The 21877-nt window shown below is 43.9% G+C and overlaps 1 protein-coding gene across 2 annotated transcripts in view; it reads right to left on the bottom strand.

The window, feature by feature from the left end:
* Nucleotides 1-485: 485 nt before the first annotated feature.
* LOC116397590 (protein jagged-2-like) overlaps nucleotides 486-21877 on the bottom strand; it is a 49724-nt gene continuing 28332 nt past the window's right edge. Inside the window, exons 7-26 of one of the 2 annotated variants that reach the window (XM_031873144.1) lie at nucleotides 20822-20941; nucleotides 20556-20669; nucleotides 19906-20019; nucleotides 18063-18176; nucleotides 16296-16342; nucleotides 15523-15690; nucleotides 15280-15430; nucleotides 14970-15134; nucleotides 14052-14165; nucleotides 13192-13305; nucleotides 12476-12589; nucleotides 12196-12312; nucleotides 11837-11864; nucleotides 9620-9705; nucleotides 8966-9079; nucleotides 8755-8870; nucleotides 8408-8668; nucleotides 7711-7842; nucleotides 4094-4253; nucleotides 486-3532 (exon numbers count right to left, since the gene is read on the bottom strand). In XM_031873144.1, the coding sequence (XP_031729004.1) occupies nucleotides 3018-3532; nucleotides 4094-4253; nucleotides 7711-7842; nucleotides 8408-8668; nucleotides 8755-8870; nucleotides 8966-9079; nucleotides 9620-9705; nucleotides 11837-11864; nucleotides 12196-12312; nucleotides 12476-12589; nucleotides 13192-13305; nucleotides 14052-14165; nucleotides 14970-15134; nucleotides 15280-15430; nucleotides 15523-15690; nucleotides 16296-16342; nucleotides 18063-18176; nucleotides 19906-20019; nucleotides 20556-20669; nucleotides 20822-20941 (2864 nt within the window). In that variant the 3' untranslated portion in view covers nucleotides 486-3017. The remainder of the gene's footprint in view (nucleotides 3533-4093; nucleotides 4254-7710; nucleotides 7843-8407; nucleotides 8669-8754; nucleotides 8871-8965; nucleotides 9080-9619; nucleotides 9706-11836; nucleotides 11865-12195; nucleotides 12313-12475; nucleotides 12590-13191; nucleotides 13306-14051; nucleotides 14166-14969; nucleotides 15135-15279; nucleotides 15431-15522; nucleotides 15691-16295; nucleotides 16343-18062; nucleotides 18177-19905; nucleotides 20020-20555; nucleotides 20670-20821; nucleotides 20942-21877) is intronic. The other variant, XM_031873145.1, reaches the window with a different exon arrangement.

Raw genomic sequence — 21877 nt, 5'->3', positions numbered from 1 at the left:
ATTGGTGAGTTTTGGGCAACTGAACTACGTGGTTGAGGTTACAGAAAAGATCATAGTTTGTGTTCAAATAACGTAACATCGTAACCAGACAACACAGCTACCGTAAATAAAACAACGTTACGTAACTAGCGTAAAGTCAACGTTTACTTTTGGTTTCACACGGGACAGAAACACTGGACTCCAGGTGATAGTCCTGTATTTGTTTGACTCATTCCTTCGAGGATTTTCTTGCTCTTTGTACTCGTTATTATACCACGTCATTTTTCTATAGCAGTTGGTAATTGTACTACGACACTTGCTCTACGTTAACAGTCAACGTATCCGTGGTTTGCAGAAACGTACAATTCCAACATGTGTTTTCTTGGCGACTGGGCTGCTCATTACTTTGATGAATCAGAAAGCGTTACTGTGAACTGCATCAATAAGCTCGACAGGCAGTTACCGTGAAAAGCTTTTTATTTTTTAAAAGGAGACAAAACACAATAAACTTTGGTATAAAATACTTTAATAAATAATAAGATTGTTCTAAGAACAAACAAAAAAAAAATTCCACTAACAAACCAAGACTTTTACCAAATTTTTGTACAAAATAATTACAATGTTCTGCACATTCAGGTCCTCCTGTGGGACTCACACAACGTAGGATTTACTGGCAGAATATGAATTTGGGTTCAAAATGATTTGCATTATTAACAAAAACAGCGAAATGTTCGTCCACAAACAGTGACAATATTTGACTTTTGTTTTTATAATGTGATGCTAAATGTTTGTGTTCTTAGTGCAGAAACAGACTTTACAAAACACTGGACAACAACCACAACAGCAACAAGTTGTTCCCTTCATTAGACCAGAATAGATACATGGAGGAGAGGCGGGGCTAAACATTTAGGACTCGCACTCGATTCCCATTCAAACCTCACACCTTTTGATTCGTCTAGAAGGGGATTCGGTGTCTTGCAATGGGGCACTTGAGGAGGTGGGGTCATACTTACTGAACACCCTGGCATCCACACTGTCTACCGACTGTAAACTATATATATAGAGAGAGAGACTGGCAGCAGAGCTTTTTACGTTGTTTGGACCCTGTGCCCTGTAAGGGATTAAGATATGATGAAACAAAACTGGAGGCTGTGAAATCACATCCCAAAATCAAAAGCTGTATATCTGAAGGGTTAGGGTTTGGGTTGTATTTCCATTATAATAATGGACAAAAGAAGTGCAGCAAAACCATTTCAGTTCCTTTAATTCCTGCAACTTTCAACCTGCAGCATCGACGGTAACAGTGAACCAAGGAGGACGATGGGTTCAGGCTGAATGAACGATTGACGTCTCATTTCTTCAGAGTTTGGTTGAGAGACCTTTAAGCTTTCGCCATTTTCAAATATCGTCACACAAAAAGGAAACCATGAAAGCTGGCCTGATGGCTGCTGTAGTACAACCTGTATGTGCTCGTACAGAGAAGCCTGTCGGACGCGAAACAGCATGAAATGTGGAAAAAGCTGAAAAGACAATTTCAGAAGAATCGTCAGTGGACTAAAGCATCATTCAGAAGCTGTCTCACTGAAACACAGAGCATTCAAATCGGACATTTAGAATTATTTTTGGAGGGTCGGCCCATGATTTGAATTTGTGGGTGTGGAACGGCTCTAAGTTTGCACACTGGGATACATTTGTTAAAAGATAAATGGCTGTATTTGGGTGATTTTTGCAAGGATGGCCCATAAGACAAACATTTGTAGGTGTAGAAAAACCTTTTTGAAATAATTTTAACTCTCAGAAACTTACAACTTAATTTTCAACGACGGCCTGTCGGTTAAAAACAATAACCTCTCACAAAGATTAACAAACAGATCGACATTCTCAGTGTTTGTGTTTCTGTAACAAAGAATCACAACACGTAACGAAAAACCGGCGCTCCTGATTCAGAGGGACCCTGGACTCTGAACATCTGTATAAAACCTGTTATAGTGTCGACAGACACTGATGAACGGAATGACATCATTTAAAATTAAAAAAAACAAGCACGAAAACAGTCTTTAGAATAACTATGATACAAAGCATCACTTAAGTTACTAAATTCAAATATACACAGCCATTTCTTCATATTTACATATGTACATCGCAAAGACAATAACCTTTGTGTGGTATGAAGAGTTGTTGCTCGGACATCTTTCCCTTTATATGTAATTAAATTCTGCATAAACTTTAAAGGAGGAAAAACAAATAAAAGAAATAAAAAAAAATAAAAAACAACAATAATAATAATAATAATAATAATAATAATAATAATAATAATAATAATAATAAGGGCTGAAGGCACTTTTCTACCGAAGCAAATACTGAAGAATCATCATGTTGACTCGCAGGAAGCAGTGACATCATTATTTTAAAGGATATACGTAAGAACCTTTAAGCCTCAACACAAAATGGAAAAGATGTTTATGAATGTAAACAACAAAAAAAATGCTCATGCCAGGTATCATACAGTGGATTCTCTGTGCCAACTGTCAAGCACTTAAATGTATATAAAATCTTTTTTTGTTTTTTTTGTTTTATATAAAAAGTCATGATGTGAAGTGTAGAAAAGGCCCGCAGGTTTGGGGCTAAGGCAGACAGGAGCCGAACGCACCAATCGGTAGAAACAATGTGAGCAGCTGCCGGCGGATGACCATCAGTCCAAAGAAAGGGAAGCGTGAGCTCGGATGAGGCAAAGCGGAAAAGTACGAAAACAATAATAATCTGGAGCGGTGAAAAAGAGAAGATTCTTCTTGATTCCAGAAGTATGACGAGAAGCCGTGATTTTTATTTGTCTTTTTTTGTTTATTTTTCTGTCTTTTTTATTTGCGAATTGGCTTTTGGTAAAAACAAGCCTCCGTGCTGCAGACAAAGTAGTTAAATAAGGTAAAAATAGAAAATGAAAGCATTTGTAATCTTCACTTTTTAAGAGTTGAGAAGTCAGTGACGTTGAAGACATCGCAGTTCTTTCCTTTCTTTCTTCTGCTCCGTCCTCCGTGTGTTCATACATAGTGGTCTTTAATGTCCTCGCTGAGCTTGGCGGCGTTCAGGTTTTTACACCGGTTGTCTTTGGGGCTGTACCCCGTCCGGTGCGGCGCCTTGACCGGGCCGCTGCGTGAAGTGCAGATGACCCCTCCCTTACCCGTCACCCCCCTGTCCTGCGCCCCCGCCGTGGAGCACCTCTGCGGCGGACACTTCTCCCCCACGCCCGGTGCCCTCTCCTCGTCTTCCTCCTGCTCCCCCTCCTCCTGCTCCCCTTCCTCCTCGCCCTCGGCCCCGTCGCACGTCCTGTCGGTGGGGGCCATCAGTTTCTTGCATTCGTACTGAATGTCTTTGTCGCGGTTGTCCTTGAGGGCGTTACTCGGCCTCAGCACCAGCTGGTTGTTGACCGCCGTGTCCTCGGATCGGGGCGCTCTCTCGCGCTCTTTCTTCCTCTTGCGGGTCCACCAGATGCAAACGACGATGCAGAAGATCCAGAGGACGCTGAAGACGACGCACAGCACCGGGACCAGGTAACCTGAAGGAGGACGTCGAAGGAGATGTTAGAGGGACATTTCTCTGGAAATAAAGAGCACTTGACCCCGTTTTGATTCACATACTCAAACTAGAAAAGTGGCCTCAGTAGAGGTCACAACAACAACAACAGTCCGAATGTTGCCTTTATGAACGAGGTAAGACTTGTTTTTAGCCGATTGCCGGAAATGCATTTAGCTACTGAGCACACTACTTGTTGTGTGCTCCTACCGGCCCTTTAAGAGGAGTGAGGAGTCAGAAGTCAATGACGGAATAAAACAGAGAATAAAATTGTCATGAATGAGTACAGAAAATATTAGCCTGATGGGTGCAGTAGTATGTAAGATTAGCCGCGGACAGACACACCCACACACACACACACACACACACACACACACGGACACACATGATCTCCCTACAGGATGATGCCTGGTGGCGATAAAGATGAATTTACATCCAGGACCCCCCAACCCATGTCTTTAGGTCTAGAGGACAGACTTTTGATTCATTCCCAGTTTTCCACGTTTCATGATTTGTAACAAAGAACTAGAGACATGTGACTCACCAACAGGCGGCGGCTCCACCTGCGTCTCCACTTTGACCTCCACCACGGCCAGCATGACGGTGCTGTTGTGGCGTTTGGAGAGGGCACCGATGATGGCGCTGGCCGCCTTCTGGATCTGTCCTCGATCACCGTCCTTCGATCGCCCGTCCTGCTCAAAGGACTGAGACACACATGGAGGACAGGAATCAATTCGTTGTGCATTTACACTGAATTCCACATGTTACAAAAAAAGAAAGAAAGAAAGGGGAGCAGCTTGAGGCCACATTTGAGATTTGGGGTAAATTTGTTTTTGACAGTCCAGTCCCACCTCTCAACTGCATGGCTTGTTTTTAAGGAAGTTCTGAGTAAATTCACTCAGAGAGCTCCTGATCTACTTTGTAAACTGGTTTTGTAGTTCAGTGATTCAATCAGAACAGTAGAGAAAGAAAACTAAGCTCATTTGCCGCATGGTCAGTGTGGCTGGAGGCTATGCAGGACAAGAAAACAAGAGAAAGAGAAAAACACATTCATCCGTCAGAATAAAAGATTCTCATCCTAACATCTGGCAGGCCTCGGACACCCCCCGCTGAGACCACAGAGGGTGGAGTTAATTGCCTAATAAGGTGCTGAGGGTGAGAGCAAAGGCTGGGGGGAGGGGGGGGGGGGGATTAGCTGTGTGCTGCGCAGTTCAATTAGGACAAACAATAGAGAACAGGCCAGCTGTGCTCCCCGCTCGGGACAAACACTCCTCTTTTCTTCTCCTGAGACAATCAGCAGCTCATTCACACACCTCTAGCCCCGCCCCCCCACCGTGACGGACAGACCGCGTCACGGCAACGCTGACTGTGACCGCAATGATCATCTGCTGAGAGTTGGGATCGAATGTCGCTGTTGTGTTTACTTCACTTAATCATTATTTTTGGAGGCATTTTTTTTGCCTTATTTAGATACTTTAAGTGACGGTGAAGGGAGAATAATAAACTGTTGAGATTACATGGTTTGCTCCTTAAAGCGGACCGATGGAGGCAGCCCACTAAACAGATTCTATTGTCTCCAGATAACCACATGTATGTTTTTAGCTTCTTATGATCCGTCCCCTTGAATTGGTCAGTATGATTTAAACTAAGTGCTGGAAACCACCCCCCCCCCCCCACCTTCTGTCTGAATAATAATGATAATAAATAAAACATTTAATAAAAAATAAATGCTTTGTACGTCACATTTCATACAGATAATTTAAAAATAAATAAAAACAGAAAACCTTACTTTTAAAAATAAATAAAAGTGGTTGGAAGCACATTGGAAAGAATTTCAAAAGCTGAATAAGAACTGGAAAACATTTTACATTCAACATTAAAAAAACATGTTTAGACATAAAAGTGTTATTTAAAACGGTTATTTAAAAGAAGCATGTGGTCTCTATAGCGTCTTTAGGATATTCCAGCATAACTGAAGAAAAGCAACATCTCCAATAAGGTGCGACGTGTCCAACAATAGTTCTACTGGTTCATGAAACAGACCAGGTGTGAAAAGTACGAATGTCCTGAACTCTCTCAAGCTCTCCTTTTTGATTCGTTACCCGTGTGTCACATTCGATGATTTATTTTGTGTCTGTCGAGTTTGAATGACGGGGAGGTTACGTTACAGCTTCCGTCAACGGAGTCTGGTGTCTTTGAGGAGCTCATTTAACCGTTTCTTGTCACGACTAACTCTGAGATTTAAGGGTTTAATTCAACCAAACCAGAGCTGGTGATTGATGGAACAGTGGAAAGACAAACGAAGACGGTTTTGGTGAGTTTTAAATGAATGAAGTGTGTTTTGACCAACAGCAAGGTAAACTTATGGTTTCTGGTAATGGAGTCCTGCGGCTATGAGGAGTGCTGATTTTATTTATTATCGATCCACTTCAATGTGCGTCGTGTTTCCATCACCTCCAATCAGAGCAGGAGCAGTTCAATTACCGAGAATACTGCAGAGTCCTTCGTCCCAGCGATGAATCCTGATTTGTAACCTTTTCCACTGGAGACCGAAGCCAGATGTTAGTGGGTGTTCGTGGGTTTTCGGTCCAGTGGTGAAGCGGCTTATTTTTTTCGCCCACTTCTTGCAGTGTGGCCATTCTGAACAAGTATAAATATTTCTGCATTCAGACGGTCGGACGACTCTGGTTTATAGGATGCAGACGAAAAATAAATAAATATCTAACTTAGCTCCCGAGGCTGAACGTTGCTTCCAAACATTTAACTAAAGCTACTTGAAGACCTGTTGACGTTCCTTCCAACACACTGGACGCAGCCTCAACATGTCCAGATAAAGCAGAGGACGCTTCACTCTCCGGGAGGAAGACAAACCCAGCGCTCATCTTTCTCACACACACACACATTTAGACATATTGAACCACTTGTTCCTCGCTCAGGTCGGAGGCCTCTCAGCAGAGCGTTTCAGGGGTTTTACAAACACACCGAGAGCCTTTGGAGAAGAGAATAAATCGACTCCCCGAGGCTCGCCGGGATTATAGAGATTTCACCCACACTTGGAAATGAGCGCTGACATTTCGCTGCAACACGAGTCGCCAGAGTGGGAGTGAGGTTTTTTTTTTATGTTGTGGAGTTTGGGTGGATGTCAGGTTCGCCACTCCTTTTCCTGTATCTGTCGCTCAAAACAGGCCTGCAAACATCAGAGGAGCAAGAACTAATCCCCACCATTAACAGCTTAGAGCCCCTCGAGTCTGGGTGGCCGAGAGAGGAAGAAGCAGGGAAGAGAGAGAGAGAGAGAGAGAGAGAGAGAGAGAGAGAGAGAGAGAGAGTAGAAAAGACAACAACAAAGACGGAGAAAGAAAAAAAGGAGGAGAAAGAGAAGCAGAGGCAGAGCAGAGATCAGCAAGGTGTCCCAACAGAAACCCAAATCTCATCCAGATGTTGTTAAAAGCTTCAAACGCCTCTCCCTCTTCTGTCTTTTCCTTTTCTCTTTCTTCTTTCTCTTTTTGTAACAAAGAGGGAAGAGCCATGAATACAAAAGTTCCGATTTTTCTGGACTCCTCTGGAAACGATTTGCAGTGACAAACTGAGTGTGATTTCATAAAGTGGGGGAAGAAAAGAGGGAAAGTGAGAGAGTCTGAAGCTGCAGGTGTGTGTTACTTATATACCTGCATGAGCTGTTTACGTCATGTATTTATAGATCAAACTCATGGATGTACAGTAGAGTAGAAAGTGGTCTACATAATCTGGTTGAACTGCTCGTTTCTCGTGCTGCTCGACTTCGTTGCAGCATTTGCAGTGTTCTTAATGTCGTCGTAAGTGGTGGAAAGAAGGGACGAGAGGGGGCTGATGTTTGAGTTACCGCGAGGAGCAATCTGAGCCAGAGAGTCCTTCTAAAGCAAACCTTCATCAGCAGACACATTTACATTGTTTTCTTTGTATTACTGTTCATGAAATTAAAGTGAATTCATTCACAATCGAATTTCAGGCTTCAGAGACACCAGAGATCAGAACTGCATCTGATAGAAAGTAATAATGACTTTTTCGAAATATTTCTATCAGCATTGTTACTTTTTTGTATTTTATCTTTTTGTTGTATCCAATTGTCGATCAATAGACCGTCTCAATAACGCATATCAATGTGTGTGTGTGTGTGATATTCACCATGGCGACCTCCACGGCGTCACTGTTGGAGTAGGACAGATCACAGAGGATGAGCAGCGCTCGCTCCTCGGCCAGCGTCTGAGTTATGGGGAGGTACCTCAGCTCGGAGCAGATGTTCTCTACAGTGGTGCCCTGCGACGCACACACACACACACACACACACACACACACACACAGATTAGTATCTGCACTGCCGGCGAGCAGCAATCAGCTTCTAATTCCTCCTAAGTCTGTTTCAGATGCAGCCAATCAGAGCCCAGCGGGGGGGGACTGTGTCTCAGATCTCAGATCAGTATCGTGTCAGAGGAGCGGACTCATTTCCATTCATACAACTCTATCCAGACCTGCCGCAGAGGTATCATGATCCAGTAGTAAACAAGAAGAGAGGACAGATCGGACACTTTGAATGGAGGTTTATGGACTTTAGGTCTCGCTGCTGAGTCAGCTTTTTCCCACCACATACAAAAGTTTTAATTTTTCAACAACAAAGAAGATATTCTATTGTTAAATATAACTTATTTTTTTACCATTTTTCCCTCTTTCACTCAGACCCAAAAGGGAGGATTAATAACTACAACACTTATGGGTCCTGAGAAGCTTAACCCTTTAGAACAAGACCTCCAGTAGGAGATTGGTGTTTGCACGATCTTGTTTAAATGGTTAAATAAACGTTAAAGACGGACAGGAAGTCCCTCACCTGCGGCACTTTGTCCTTCTTGAAGATGAGCGTGATGCGAGCGCAGCTGTTGTCCAGGTAACCGCTGTTGGGCTCACACTTGGTGTGCATGGGCGTCGGCGGGTCGGGCGTCGAACACACGCCCCACTGGTGGCACGGCGGCGAGAAGCAGGTGAGGAACTGATGCTCCACGCACTCGTGACCTCCGGGGCAAGACGGGGGGTTCGCATCTGGGGCGGGCGGAGCCTTTGGGAGGAGGCAGGGCCGCCGACCGCACCTCACCTGGAAGAACACGACACCTCAGTGATCATCTGGTCGCGTCGCTCACAAAAACTGGCCAAACTGATTAGAAGTTGTCGAGGCCTGACCTTGGAGCGGAGGACGTAGCCGTTGACACACTGGCAGGCGTTGCACTCCTCCTCCCACCGGCTGCCGTGAGGAAACTGCAAGCCGGCATGACGACACGGCTTCCCGAGTCCGATGACTGGAGGGAATAAAAGGAGGAAGTTGTGAGTATTCTTTTTTACTTAACCGATTACACTGCAGGAAACGTTGCGATTGAGGGTTTACGGTACTCACACTTCTGACAGCGAGGTCCGGCGTGTCCCGGAGGACAGACGCAGCGGTAGCCGTTGATTTCATCCACGCAGGTCGAACCATCGGCACAAGGAGACGACTGACACTCATCTATGTCTGTGAAAAGAACACAGAGCTGTAATTAACACACATGCCAGAGTTAGACTTTCACAGGAGCAGGTAATGAAATACCTAATTGACAGACGAAAGAGATAAAATATGAGCTGCAGAAGCGTTTCAGTGGAAGTACAACCTGTTGTTTTTAGTCGAACTTGCTCAACTTTAGCGGAGAGAAAACGGAGCTTTGGGAGATGTGAATGTTGAATTCAAACGTCTTCAATGATGGAACTCAGAGGGATCTTTTCTTTGCACAATGGGGTTTCATAGCAGTTTGGTTTGAAACGCTTCAATTGGATAACACTCTGGTTGTGAAAAGGGCTTTTCTGAAGAGATTTCTCCCAGAGGGCCGCGGGAGAGCGCACCGGCCCGTCTGATCGGACCTCGGCTCAGCGCGGAGGGGAGAGGTTAAGACCGCCTTCCTAAAAGGCTAATCTGTCGACCCGAAACAATCGGCTCGCGTTTCCCCCCCAGCCGCGGCCTTTCACCTTTGACCCCCTCCACACACGCCCCCCCCCCCTCCAGTTCCCAGGGACTCACTGATGCGACAGTCCGGTCCGGCGAATCCCGGGGCGCATTCACAGCGGAACCAGTTGACGCCGTCGACGCAGATGCCGCCGTTGTAGCTGCAGAAAGGAAACAGAGACACAACGTGTGACTTCACTGCTGCTGCAGACGCAGAATAAACGAGGAAATGTCCCTCCAAACAATCTGTGGACATCAGACCGGCAGAGACAATAGTTCCAAGCATGCTGAACCCTGTTAAACATCCACTCCTGCCTTTGTGCATTTAGAGTCTCATGTCACAGTTGTAGGATGTGTGTGTCCGTGCTGTTACATAGAAGTTGTTTTAGGGTTTTCTCTTCCCTACGAGGACATTCAAAGTATAGCTTATCAAACAGAGATGGAAAAAGAGAATTCATTCTTGGCTTTTTCCTAAACTTCCTCCCCGAGGGGGAAAAACCTTCTGCTTCTCTTTGCAGGCGAGCTTTTAAAAAACTATAAATCAATGCCCTCCGTCTCAACCCTTCCCTCTGGTAGCTGATACATCTGATTTTTGAGAAGTGATTGTGGCGTCCCTGACAGGAATACCGGAGCAGTAATGTTCAGACTGATATCTGCTGTTTATTGCACACTTTAAACCAAAAGTACTGCAGAAAATAAACTTTGCCTCAACCTGCCCGCTGAGCCGCGTGACGTCAGCTCAACAGTTTAAGCTCGTTCACATGGAGCTGGAGATTTCCAATGACACCACTTCACTTTATCTGTAGAACTATCATTCAAGAGAGTCACTAAACACGTTAATAATAGACATAGATTAACGTTCTCTTCTATCGCTGTTTTTTTTTTTTGCCATATTCTATTAAGAATGTTCATATTTTTATCATCTTTATACCAGTGTACTTTATTTATCGTTGTGCACAAATCACCCATCACATGTGCATCATTAAATCCTATCAACACAACGTCTTAAGAAGGGACCAGTTTGTAGAAGTTTTTCCACCGGTTCTGACAGAAACATCTCCTCCTGCTCCTCATCTTCAGACCGAACTAGAACTCCCCTCAGATGAAGCTCCACCACCATCAGAGGCTGGATGGTGTGAGACTCGTGTTCGGCCCTCTGGGCTTCAAACTATCGGACTTTTTTTTTTATTTCCCCAGCGTTTGCAGAGACTCTGAGTGTCGGCAGGCTGAAGCTGATCCCTGATCAATGTCCAGACTTCATATGTAAATCCCTGCAGACCACATACTGAGCAGCCTCCCCCAACACCTCCACTCCTCACAGCTACCCCGAGGTCTTCACATTCTCCTGCCCCCCTCTCCCTGAACCCCCTCCTCCGAAAAACCAAAACCACCACTAATCCACCGTCAGTCATTGAAGAGGCGGGTGAGGAGGAGAGAAAGGGGGGGGGGGGGGCTTTAGTCCTGGGCAGCCTCTCAGAGAGGCTGTCAGGAGTCACTGGTTTCTGCTTTAATATCGTCAATAAAAATGTCAGAAACGTCTTGTTTTGTTCGATCAACACCCAACACCCCAAATATGATGAATTAACAACAATGATATAAATCAGAAATTATACGAAAGCACAAATCCTCACATCAGAGAAGGAAAAATCCCGTTTTCATCCAAAACCTTTAACGGGAAGATCGGCAGCATGAAATCAGATTTGCAGAATGAGAGCAAAGTGTGAGAGTCTCTGGGAAACCCTGTAGCTGCTCCGCTTCATACGCTCACCACCAAACAATGCTTCTCTGGCTGCTAGAGTTGATCCAGAGTGACTCACAAAAGATGCAAACGTCAGCCGAGCTGATGTTTCTACATTAAGAAGAGCGAAAGGAGAAGATGAAAGGTGGCTGCACCCAGCAGAGATAAATAGCTACTAGAGTTTAGGGCTGCGGTCCACACCACCTCGGCTGAATCAGCTCCCAAAGATCAAGTGAGGTGAAGTTCAGAACAGATCACAGACGTCATGTTTACACCAAAACAGACAATTAACAGTGTGCCAATGGAGAGAGAAGAGGTGACGATCTGTCTGCAGGGCATCCGACTGATCAATGTTTGACACCAGAAACAGGTTTCTACAGGTCAGCTTCTTCTGCCTGTAGAACCAGTTAAAAGAATCCAACAGACAGTATTTAAGCTGCAGCCATCAGCCTTCAATAGCCGTTAACTGAAAGTAAAGCCACAACCAGCAGCAAAATATTGCATTTTTGCTAAAAAAAACATTTGAGATGATAATGAAAATGAATCTGTCTTACCAGGGATGTGGATTGCAGTCGTCGACATCTGCGAGAGAGAAAAAACAAAATATCAATCAGTAAGTTTAGAATTTAAATTCCTGCCACAAGGAAGTGGCAGGAATGTGGAACTTATTCAACTTCAGGTGCAACAGAGATGGTCAACAAAGCAGTAGCTTAAATACTTAAGTCATTTAAGAGTTGCTTTACATTACAGTCATTATGTAACTTGGTGCTAAATAATAAGCAGCTGAGCTCAAGCTCACGGTGGTTCAAACTTTAAAGTGATCATTTATTCACAGTATTTTTAAGGTGAATATGGATCTCATGTCCACCATCCATCCCTCGTGACATGAACACGGCCTCTAACGGAGACGTACTCTGTGCACAGCTGGATCCCTCCCAGCCGTCCTTGCAGATGCAGGTGAAGGCATCGCCCCCTCCGACACACGTCCCTCCGTTCTCACACGGACCCGAGTCACATGTGCTGTTCTTGGCTAAAAAACGAAAAACCAGAGATTCCCTTTTAATGACAATGTTGTTATTCAGACCAGCGCACAGCGGGAGAGCTGCTCTCTGGCCCGTGATCACAGTCCGACAGAGCGTCACCACACAACATCACGCCGGTGTTATGGATCAGCAGCCGTGTGAGTCTCTGACCTGTGTTGCAGGTGCTGCCGCCCCAGCCTGACGGGCAGCTGCACAGGAAGGAGTCTCCGTGGTCGTAACACGTCCCTCCGTTACTGCAGGTGGTGGAGTCGCACTGGCTCTCACCTGAACAGGAGGCAGCATTGGGAGGAAGAGGGTTTTAAGAGGTTTCATTTGACTCTGTGAGTAGCTTTGAAGTACATGTTCAGAGGGGAGGACAAGTCTGCACAGCAGCCGGGGAGGAGGGCACCACGGCTCAGAGAAAAGATTAACAGGCACTATAACAATTAAAAATATAGTTTTCATAAACTATTGCAACTTTATCATACCATTTTCTATGACGCCCAAGTCTAATGCCTTATAAACATACTAATAGTATGTTATAATATTATATAATCATTGTTTATCAAGTGAAGTCAAAAAGATATCGTTAAATCTATGCAAAACTAACAAAAGGTCAAATTAATTTTCACTTTATTTAAAGCAAAGAATAACGAGTGAGAGTAACTTAGGACAGAGATCATAGTGATGATGAAAAGATTGTAATGTAGTACAACTATGGATGTTATAGACTATAAATAAAATAATGCTTATGGATGTTTTACAAACATACTAAAAATCAATAAACATAATTATCATTATCATCAGTAAATAACTAGTATCTAAAGTTGAATTCACCACTTACTAATGATGGTTATTAGAAAGTGTTAAGTCCCAAACACACTTACGTGAGTGGCAGGTCTTTCCCTTCCAGTTGTCCACACAGTTGCAGTAGAAGTCGTTGAGCAGGTCGACACATCGGCCTCCGTTCTGACACGGGTTCCTGTTGCACTCGTTCACATCTGGAACAAAGCCAAACAGTGCAGTTATTTAAGTTATTGATTCAATATCGATTTGTATTTATCTTCAAATTATTGAATTATTATTATGTTATATTGATGTTTGTTCAGTAGAGTTTTAATTAGGGACACACAGATCCCCCTTTTTCAGTCCCAAAAACCATGGCTTTGGGTATGGGCCGATACCTAGCTAATAATAATAATAATAATAATAATAATAATAATAATAACAATAATAGTCTCTAAAATTAGCCAGAATTACAATTCATATGTAAATTATTTTAATGCAGCAACAAATTGGTAAAAGGTGAAACCTGAATTAAAGTTCCAGTATATAATGTATATAGTATTTAAACTATAGATGGGCCCTGTTGTGAGAGAGAGACGGAGATCATCGCAAACCACTAACATAAATAACAGTGTCGTCTGCAAATGTGCACACTGACCGATTTAGAAGTTCAGAACAGATTTAGGATCAGTCAGCTGGTAACGTTACCACATCGTTCTGCTTGTTTTCATCTCCACAACAAATCCTCCATTGTTTAGTCTCAGCCTGCTGATCGTCCCTCTGCTGCTGGAGGCCACTGATTGATTCTCTCAGGATATCTGATTCACCGGCAGCATGACGGAGCAAACGCTCTTCCCTAAAATGTGCATACCTGTGCTGTTTGCTCACGTCGAACCCCAAACACCCAGTTCTCTCTGACACACACACACAGTTACTCACACAATTACACACACATACTCACCAACGTCACATAGACTGCCCTCCCAGCCGTCTGGGCAGAAACACTGGAAGGAGTTGATCCCGTCGATGCAAGTGCCTCCGTTCTTACAGGGGGATGACGCACAGTCATTGATGTCTGCAGGAGACAGGAGAGATATTTAGGGATGTTAGCTTCTTTTTTTACTTAGTTATTAAGTTATTAGTTTGTTTTAAGTCTGTTATTTGTGTCTTTTATGGGAAGTTTTCATGTTGTTTTCAATGTTTTGCTGTTATGTTTGAAAGTCTGTTAATTGTTTCTTTTATGTGTGAAACCAGGACTCCCTCCCTTAATCCCCTGAATAAAAAAAAAAGAAAAATAGATAAAATCCAAAGAATTTAAAATATATACCAAAATATTTTTTAATTCCAGATTTTTTGCCTATTTTTCTTCTGTGCACAGATACAAATTGAGTTAAGGCTGCACGTCAGTTTTTTGTTATTGTTAAACTGTCTGATGAACAAATATCTTTGCCCACTTGCTGTATGAGCATCAGCTTTGTGTATAAAGTGGGAATATATCAAATTGCAATCACTGCGTTTTTATCTTTTTAAACAAGGTAAACAAATGTCTTACAAAACTACTTGTGTTCCTGTTACTATTATCTCTTGAGAACGAGAGACAATGGGTGAGTTTGTTGGAAACAATTCAAAGCATCCTGTGAGCATACAAAACAAAAAACCTAATAACAGGCAAAATCATTTATCAGTATTTTCCTGCTAATGTTTTCCTTCAGATTTCCTTCTGTGATTAAACTAAACTAAGAGCGACGAGAAGTGAAACTGGAGTCTGTATTACCGTAATACCGTAAGAGTCATGTGGTTCCCAGTGATGGTAAATATAGTCTGTGTGTTACATGTATTTGTGTGTGTGTGTGTGTGTGTGGAGCTAACAATGACTCACTCTCGTGGCAGTAGGTGCCAGTGAATCCCGGCTCACAGGAGCAGCTGAAGTTCCCGGCAGGTAGGCTGATGCAGCGGCCGTGGGGACCGCACACATTGGATGAGATGTGCCACACCCGCTTTTGGGTGTCATTGGTTGCCACGGCTACGGTGCAACTGTCAATCACTTGGGGATACAGAAGTGGGAAAAAGAAAGAGAGGATCAGAAAGTTGGAATAGAGATGATATGTCCTACTTCTGGCTGGTTGATTGAAATCCTGGTGTCTTTGATTGAGATCAAAGACACCAGGGCTCTCCGGGTGCCGTGGTACCTTGACACTGGTTGGTCTTGCAGTGGTCCTTGAGCTCCGAACAGGTTTTGCCCTCGTAATCGTCGGGGCAGCTGCAGTAGAAGTTGCCCATTAGGCTGTGGCACTGGGCCTTGTTGTGACATGGGTTCGGGCTGCAGGGGTCGTTCTGCACCTACAGATGGAAAACAGGGCGGTAGAGGTGTGTTCTCAGCAACAATGAAATGGAGCTGAGTGGTTGTTTTACTCGCTGGATCTAGTCCTCACCTCACAAGTTGTACCAGCGAAGCCCTGCGGGCATTCACACATGAAGCCGTCCAGCAGGGCGTGGCAGCGCCCACCGTTCCTACAGGGACCGCTGGCACAGCGGTTTCTCTGAACCTCGCAGTGCCGACCCACGAATCCCGCCTGGCAAACGCAGCCTCTGGCTCCCTCCTGGAACACAAACCCTGCCGTCATATTTCACTCAAATGCAGATGATCAAAGTGGCAGAGCTTCCAATTTATAGGGTTTTTTTGCCCAATAAAAGGTGAGGCGGTAATTTATCATTAAAGAAAACAAGCACTCAACAGGACACACAAGTCAGAACTTCAACACTGAGCGAGACAGAGATTTGGGAATATTGGGAGCTATAACAACATCAAGGATATTATATTTAATGAAAATGGCAACATGTAGTTAAAAGTTGAAAACCTGGGTTTGGGTGATTCTGTGTCAATCACAACAAGTTTCCCAACGATATATATTAATATAGGACACGGCTCAGTAAAAAATACATTTTTAAACCGAACTATGTCGTTTTAATCTGGCTTTGTATTTCTGTTGGGAACAATAAAAGCTTCAGGCAGTGCAAGTTAGCAACCAATGTTTCAGAACCATAACACCCTCGAGCAGATCATCTGAGGTACTTTGAAGATCTATAATCTTGTTCCAACTCAATTACCTCATCATGTTACGTTAATGAGTATATCAGTTCAGCACCCTTTAAGACGTCAATGTTAACGAAAGCTATAGAAACTCTTGACATTTGTGATTCTCACCTTGCAGGTCCCCCCGTTCTGACACTGACCGTGACAGCTGCTCAGATCTGAGAATAAAAAACAAAATCGAGAGAAAACATGAGGTTTGAGTTTGACAAACCGGGAAGGGGAACATGCATTGGTGCAGGAAACATGCAGCTGCTACAGAGAAGTGGTCAATGCAATCAAAGCAAAGTGATCCATGCCTGAGATGCAGAGGTGCAGTGAGAACATGCAATGAAACCAAACTGCCCCTAAAGATTTCCTCTAAAAGATTTACAACCGTCAGGAAAATCATGAAGTCACATAGGTTAGAGTAGTTATGTCAGGGTGTGGCAGGTGTAAACAGCCATCTAAGAGGCGAGAGAAAGGAGAATGAATGTTCCACCGGCTTCTTTAACTTCCTTCATCGCTCCATCGGAAAAGCCCAAACATGTTACTGTTGTTTTCTGTCCAGATTAGATCTCCAGATGAATGTGTATCCATCGAGGAGCTCAGATCTCTGTTGCAAGCATTGCACGATACAAAAGTCTCAAACATTAGCACGCTGCCAACGCCTCATGGGGCTGTAGTAAAACGGGTTTCTGTGGCTTCCTGTCCATATTGTGAGACTAATGAGCACATACAACTTTAGCTTCGAGTAATATTTGAACAAGAAAAAGCTACGATTATCTTGCAAGCTCAACAACAATACATCTCCGTGGTCTGATCCACTATCTTCCAGCGTACCTCATGAGAGCTGGAAGGTAAATTAGCATTTACCACTGTAGGAGATTTGTGAAACAACTTGGGATCCAGCAACAAAAAGCTACAATTTTTTTTGAGCATCCAGCATGTCGAGGCTCTTAGTCATTCCTACGTTTCTAGGGTCCTTTGTTCCCCAGATTTATATGGCACATAATAGGACCATGACAAAGGGTCCTTTGTTCCCAGGGTTCAATGTACATAGGGTCCTCCCCCGCACCCGCTCTTATTCACAACTTGTCACATACGGACACTTGGTCAGGACCCTTTTGGAGTCATTTAGGTTTAGGCAATAAAACTACTTGGTTTGGTTTAGGAAAAGTTTGTGTTTTGGGTTAAAATAAGTATGTTTTTGACAACCTGGGACTGAGAACAGGCTGGTTCCCCAGCTCGTTTTACTGAACAGGACATACGCTGTTGTGGGAACTCGTCAAAGGGAACTAAGTTAAACTTCGAACAAACATGGAAAAAAAGTCCCTGAAAAATAAAACCTTTTGAAAAGTTTACTTTGTGTAACATAAAATTGAAATGGGAAACACAGGACATTGGGAACATAGAACCTTGTGAACATAGAACCTTGTGAACACAGGACGTTAGGAACATAGAAACGCTCCTGGTCTTAGCCACTTGCATGCTATCAAAGCTCAATAGGAGCTGTTGCGTCTGGCGTTAAATCGTTATTCTAAGATTTTGTCATACAAGAAAACAACTTGCCATTTAAAGCATGAAAGCACTGCTTATTTTGCCCATTAGAGATTATTAGATACGTTAATTTCCTAGCAAGGATTGTTTTTCTTGGTAGAATTGATGTGTTCACATTTTACTGTCCATTATAATAGTAGATACTAATGTCTCCATAATAACAGAAAACCACTGAAACATGTTTTGGCCTTTCAGAAAGACTGATGAACGACTGAAAAGTGAGAAGGAGCCAGTGGAACAGAAGCTAGCGAGCGGAGAGGACAGGCCTCGGGTCTGTCGGTGCTACAGGTGCAGCAGGTGGAAAGAGGCTGAGGACCAATGATTTGCTGGATTGATACTAACTGATGTCACAGTTCTTGCCAACCCATCCACGAAAGCAGGCACAGTGATATCCACCAATCAAGTTTTTGCAAGGGTAAGCATTGAGGCAAGGCTTCCCCGCACACTCATTAACGTCTGCAAAGTGGAGTCGAGAGACACAAGAGAGAATGCATGAGAGAGCTGAGAACCTGCTCAGGAGCCCCGTCACCAAGCGCAGCTTCATGTGGTAAGAACACACTGAAATCATGGTTAAAGGTTGGATGACTTCTCTGAACTCTTGACTTCCAACTCTGTTGATGCGCCTTGAAGGCATTTAATCTGTGACATTGCTGGCTTCATCTACAAAAATGCGTTTTGGTCTTTCAAGCGTAGGACTCCGTTACAGAAATGTTTTGGAAAGAGCTGCAACGCTCGCACAATATTAGACTTCTGTCGCTCTGAAGGAAGTTTTAAAAGGTGCATCAGTCGAGGAATTAACAAGTTGTTTTGCAGCTCAATGATTGTTTGTTTTTAATGCTTTCATTTCTTCCTTCTTCTCATGAGGAAAAAATCATCTTTAATCAACACAAATTCTTAAAAATAGCTGTGAACTTATTCAAATTGTCTCATTCACAGTATTCATGTTAACTTGACTTTATTTCTTTGTGCATATATCGATATGATGATAAAGGGAGACGTTTATTACAGTGTGGCACATTTAAAGTCTCTAATATTCATATTCAGTTGTAACTTGGTACCATGTAGTCAGATTACTTTCATGACTTTTACGGGTAAACAACTCAAACATTGTCAGATAGCCAGAACATTTACAGAGTGAACTTCATGTCTGACAGGGTTTCATGTCTTCCACAGCTTTCCATCGCTGCTCTATCCCCCCCCCGTCCCCCCCCCTCGGGGGTTAATGTCTCTCTATGGCATTCCCTGAAGGCCGACCTGCGGCATTCCAAGTGGTCAGTTTCAGAGGCAGCTATCGCCGCGCCCGCCGCGCTCACTATAAACCGACACAGTGCATTAATACTACTCCCAGGAGGTGAGCGGCACCTGTTGACCTGCTGAAACTAAACACTCCAACCCATTCCCAAAAACCCAACCTCCCCCACAACCACTCCCCCCCCCCCCCCCCCACCACTACTCCCCCCCTCTCCCTCCCAGGTGCCAGCTCGTTCCCCGAAAGGGTGAGCGCTCTGCGAATCTGTAATGCAAACCGAAGCGTTTCGGTCGCTCCCCGCGCGTGTTTACAGGTTATATAGTGTTTCCTGGCTGAGGTCGAAGGGGGTGAGGGCTCCGCTGTGTCGCCTCACCGTAGCGTACATGCAACCCAGCTACGCCCAGTCTGGAGCCAAAGATAACCCCCCACTGGACTGTATTTTGTCCCAAGGCTAGCAGTTGCCAAGCGGGTTATTTTTAGCTTTACTCAAGTCACCTGGCTCGAGTTGCAGATGAAACCCAGCGAGCGTCTCTGCTGGGCATGCATATACACAAACACACACACAAACACACACTCTCATTTGAAACGAGTGGCCCTCCTGCAGTAATACTACTGGCTAAACGACGGGGCGGGATAAACAAACACCCAGAGATGCTGGAACTCTGCAAGCAAATGGTGATTCCTGCAAAAGGAATTCGGACGCATTGGCATTCACTGTAGGTGCAACACACTCACACACACGCCGGCTTCATCAAAGCAAAACATCACCCAACGTGCAACAATGATCTGAATCAGGATTTCAGAAAATTTATTTTTTCCATCTAAAATGTTCCAAAATCTAAATATGAAAATTGCTTAAATATTAAGCAATAATCAAGTAAACACAAACCTGATCAAAGCTATTATCTTTGATCACAACGTATGAATGAGACGTACCGATCTGGCAGGTCTTGCCCGTCCACTGAGGAGGACAGAGGCATTCGAAGCCGTTCTCCATGTCCATGCAGGTTCCACCCTGAGCACAGGGGCTGGAGGCACATTCATCCGTGTCTGAAAACAGAAACCAGACGGATGTTCAGGCCACTATCACTTCAAAAACTCAAGCTTCCAACGGTGACATTGAGTCAGGTTGATCTACTCAACCGGCGGCCTCTTTAAGTCTGAACATTAAGCGGGCGGAACACTGGAAGTAGCCGTTCCTAAACGTTTTATGAATTATAATGTTATCCAGATGTGTTTGTGATTGTAAAATCTAGCTTTTGGCAAAGACTTGAATGAGTTACAGTTGTTTGAAAGAGATGTTTTCACGTTAATGTAGAATAGATTATTAGAGAGGGAATTATAACCTGTTTAACTTCCTACACCGGCTCTAAGCAGCTTTAAATACAAAAGGAAAACTACTAATGTCAAGCTTCAGGAGAACACGAACATAGTTGGTCATTGTTGAAAGAGTGGAAAAACAAACCGATCTGTTTGTGTTGCGTTTTACAATGATCAGCAAGGTAACATTACTGTTTGTGTCAATGGAGTCTGGTGGCTTTGATGAGAGCATATTATTTGTATTTGTTGGTCGTAGACCCCCTCACCTTTAGCACAGGTCGGCCCGGACCAGCCTGCTGGACAGTGACACTCAAAGCCTGACGGGACTTCATGGCAGGTGCCGCCGTTGGCACAGGGGTTGGAAACACAGGCGTGCTCCGCTGGAGAAAAATAAATCAGAGAAAAGTAGGAATGCTCATAAACCTTTCGTCAGATTTCATCCGGCTCCTCAGAACTTCACTCTGAACGTGACGTGGCACAAAAAAGCACGACAGGATTTTTAGGCGCCGGTTTGTTTGATTTAGAGACTCACCGATCTCACAGTTCTTGCCAGAGTAGCCGTCTGGACAGGCGCAGTTATACTCGTCCGGCTCCGTGTTCATGCACGTCCCTCCGTTCTTACAGGGACGGTTGGTGCCGCAGTAGTTTAGATCTGCACAGCGAAGAACACTGATGTGACCAACTCCATATACTCCACGTGAAACACACAGGTACACAAGCTCAGACAGCCGAGTGATGGAACTTCTCATCTTTCTGCACAATAACCTGCTGCTACAGACTCCGCTTCATTATTTATTCTTCCTACAAAAGCATTTTATTAAGAACACAATATCGGAAGATATTTACTAAAAAAGTAATTTCTACTTCAGTCGTCTGCATCTTGACCGATCACACTGTGTCCTCATGCCACTCATGTGGAGTAAGACAGAGCTTTAAAGGAGCATTCCAGTGTTTTTGCATGTAAAAACTTATGTACTAGAAGTCAAAAATACTTTAAATTAATACAATTGTGTGTTTCGCAAAAACATTCTGCACTTCACTTTCCTTCACCATTTGTTTCTTTTCCACGGCATGAAACTCAAATGGCAAACTCTCGACAGTAGCTTGAGTTGTGGAATCCATCACAGTGATTAAAGGGTCAACAATTCGTTTGAAGTCGTGTTTCCATTCAATTGTCAAGCGAACTTTGGGCAAACTTTTGAAATGTCTTCAAAGAAGAAACGTGACTATAAGGTGTGTTTCCATCAACTGGTTTGGAGCGAATAGCCTAGGCTACAGTGTCGTTAGGTCAGAAGTTAGCTCTATAGGCTATGCTTGAGTGTAATCTACCAAATAAACAGAGTAGAAGAAGAAGTAGAGGTTGAGAACCATCTTGACCATCAAACCGTCTACGAGCGAAAAATGGAGAGAGGTCTATAGCAAATTGTTTTAAATGGGCAAGTTTGAATTGTTCTTTTGTGGCAGCTAGTATTTTAAGAGATGAAGACGAGATGAAGACGAGATGAAGACGAGATGAAGACGAGATGAAGATGAGATGAAGACGAGCATTCACACGTACTGAGAATATCTGAGGAGACGGCGGCAGCAG

This window comes from Anarrhichthys ocellatus, unplaced genomic scaffold (assembly GCF_004355925.1).
Source record: "Anarrhichthys ocellatus isolate YVR2014 unplaced genomic scaffold, GSC_Weel_1.0 scaffold69, whole genome shotgun sequence".
NCBI classification, from domain to species: domain Eukaryota; kingdom Metazoa; phylum Chordata; class Actinopteri; order Perciformes; family Anarhichadidae; genus Anarrhichthys; species Anarrhichthys ocellatus.
This window is presented reverse-complemented; position numbering and strand designations above follow the sequence as displayed.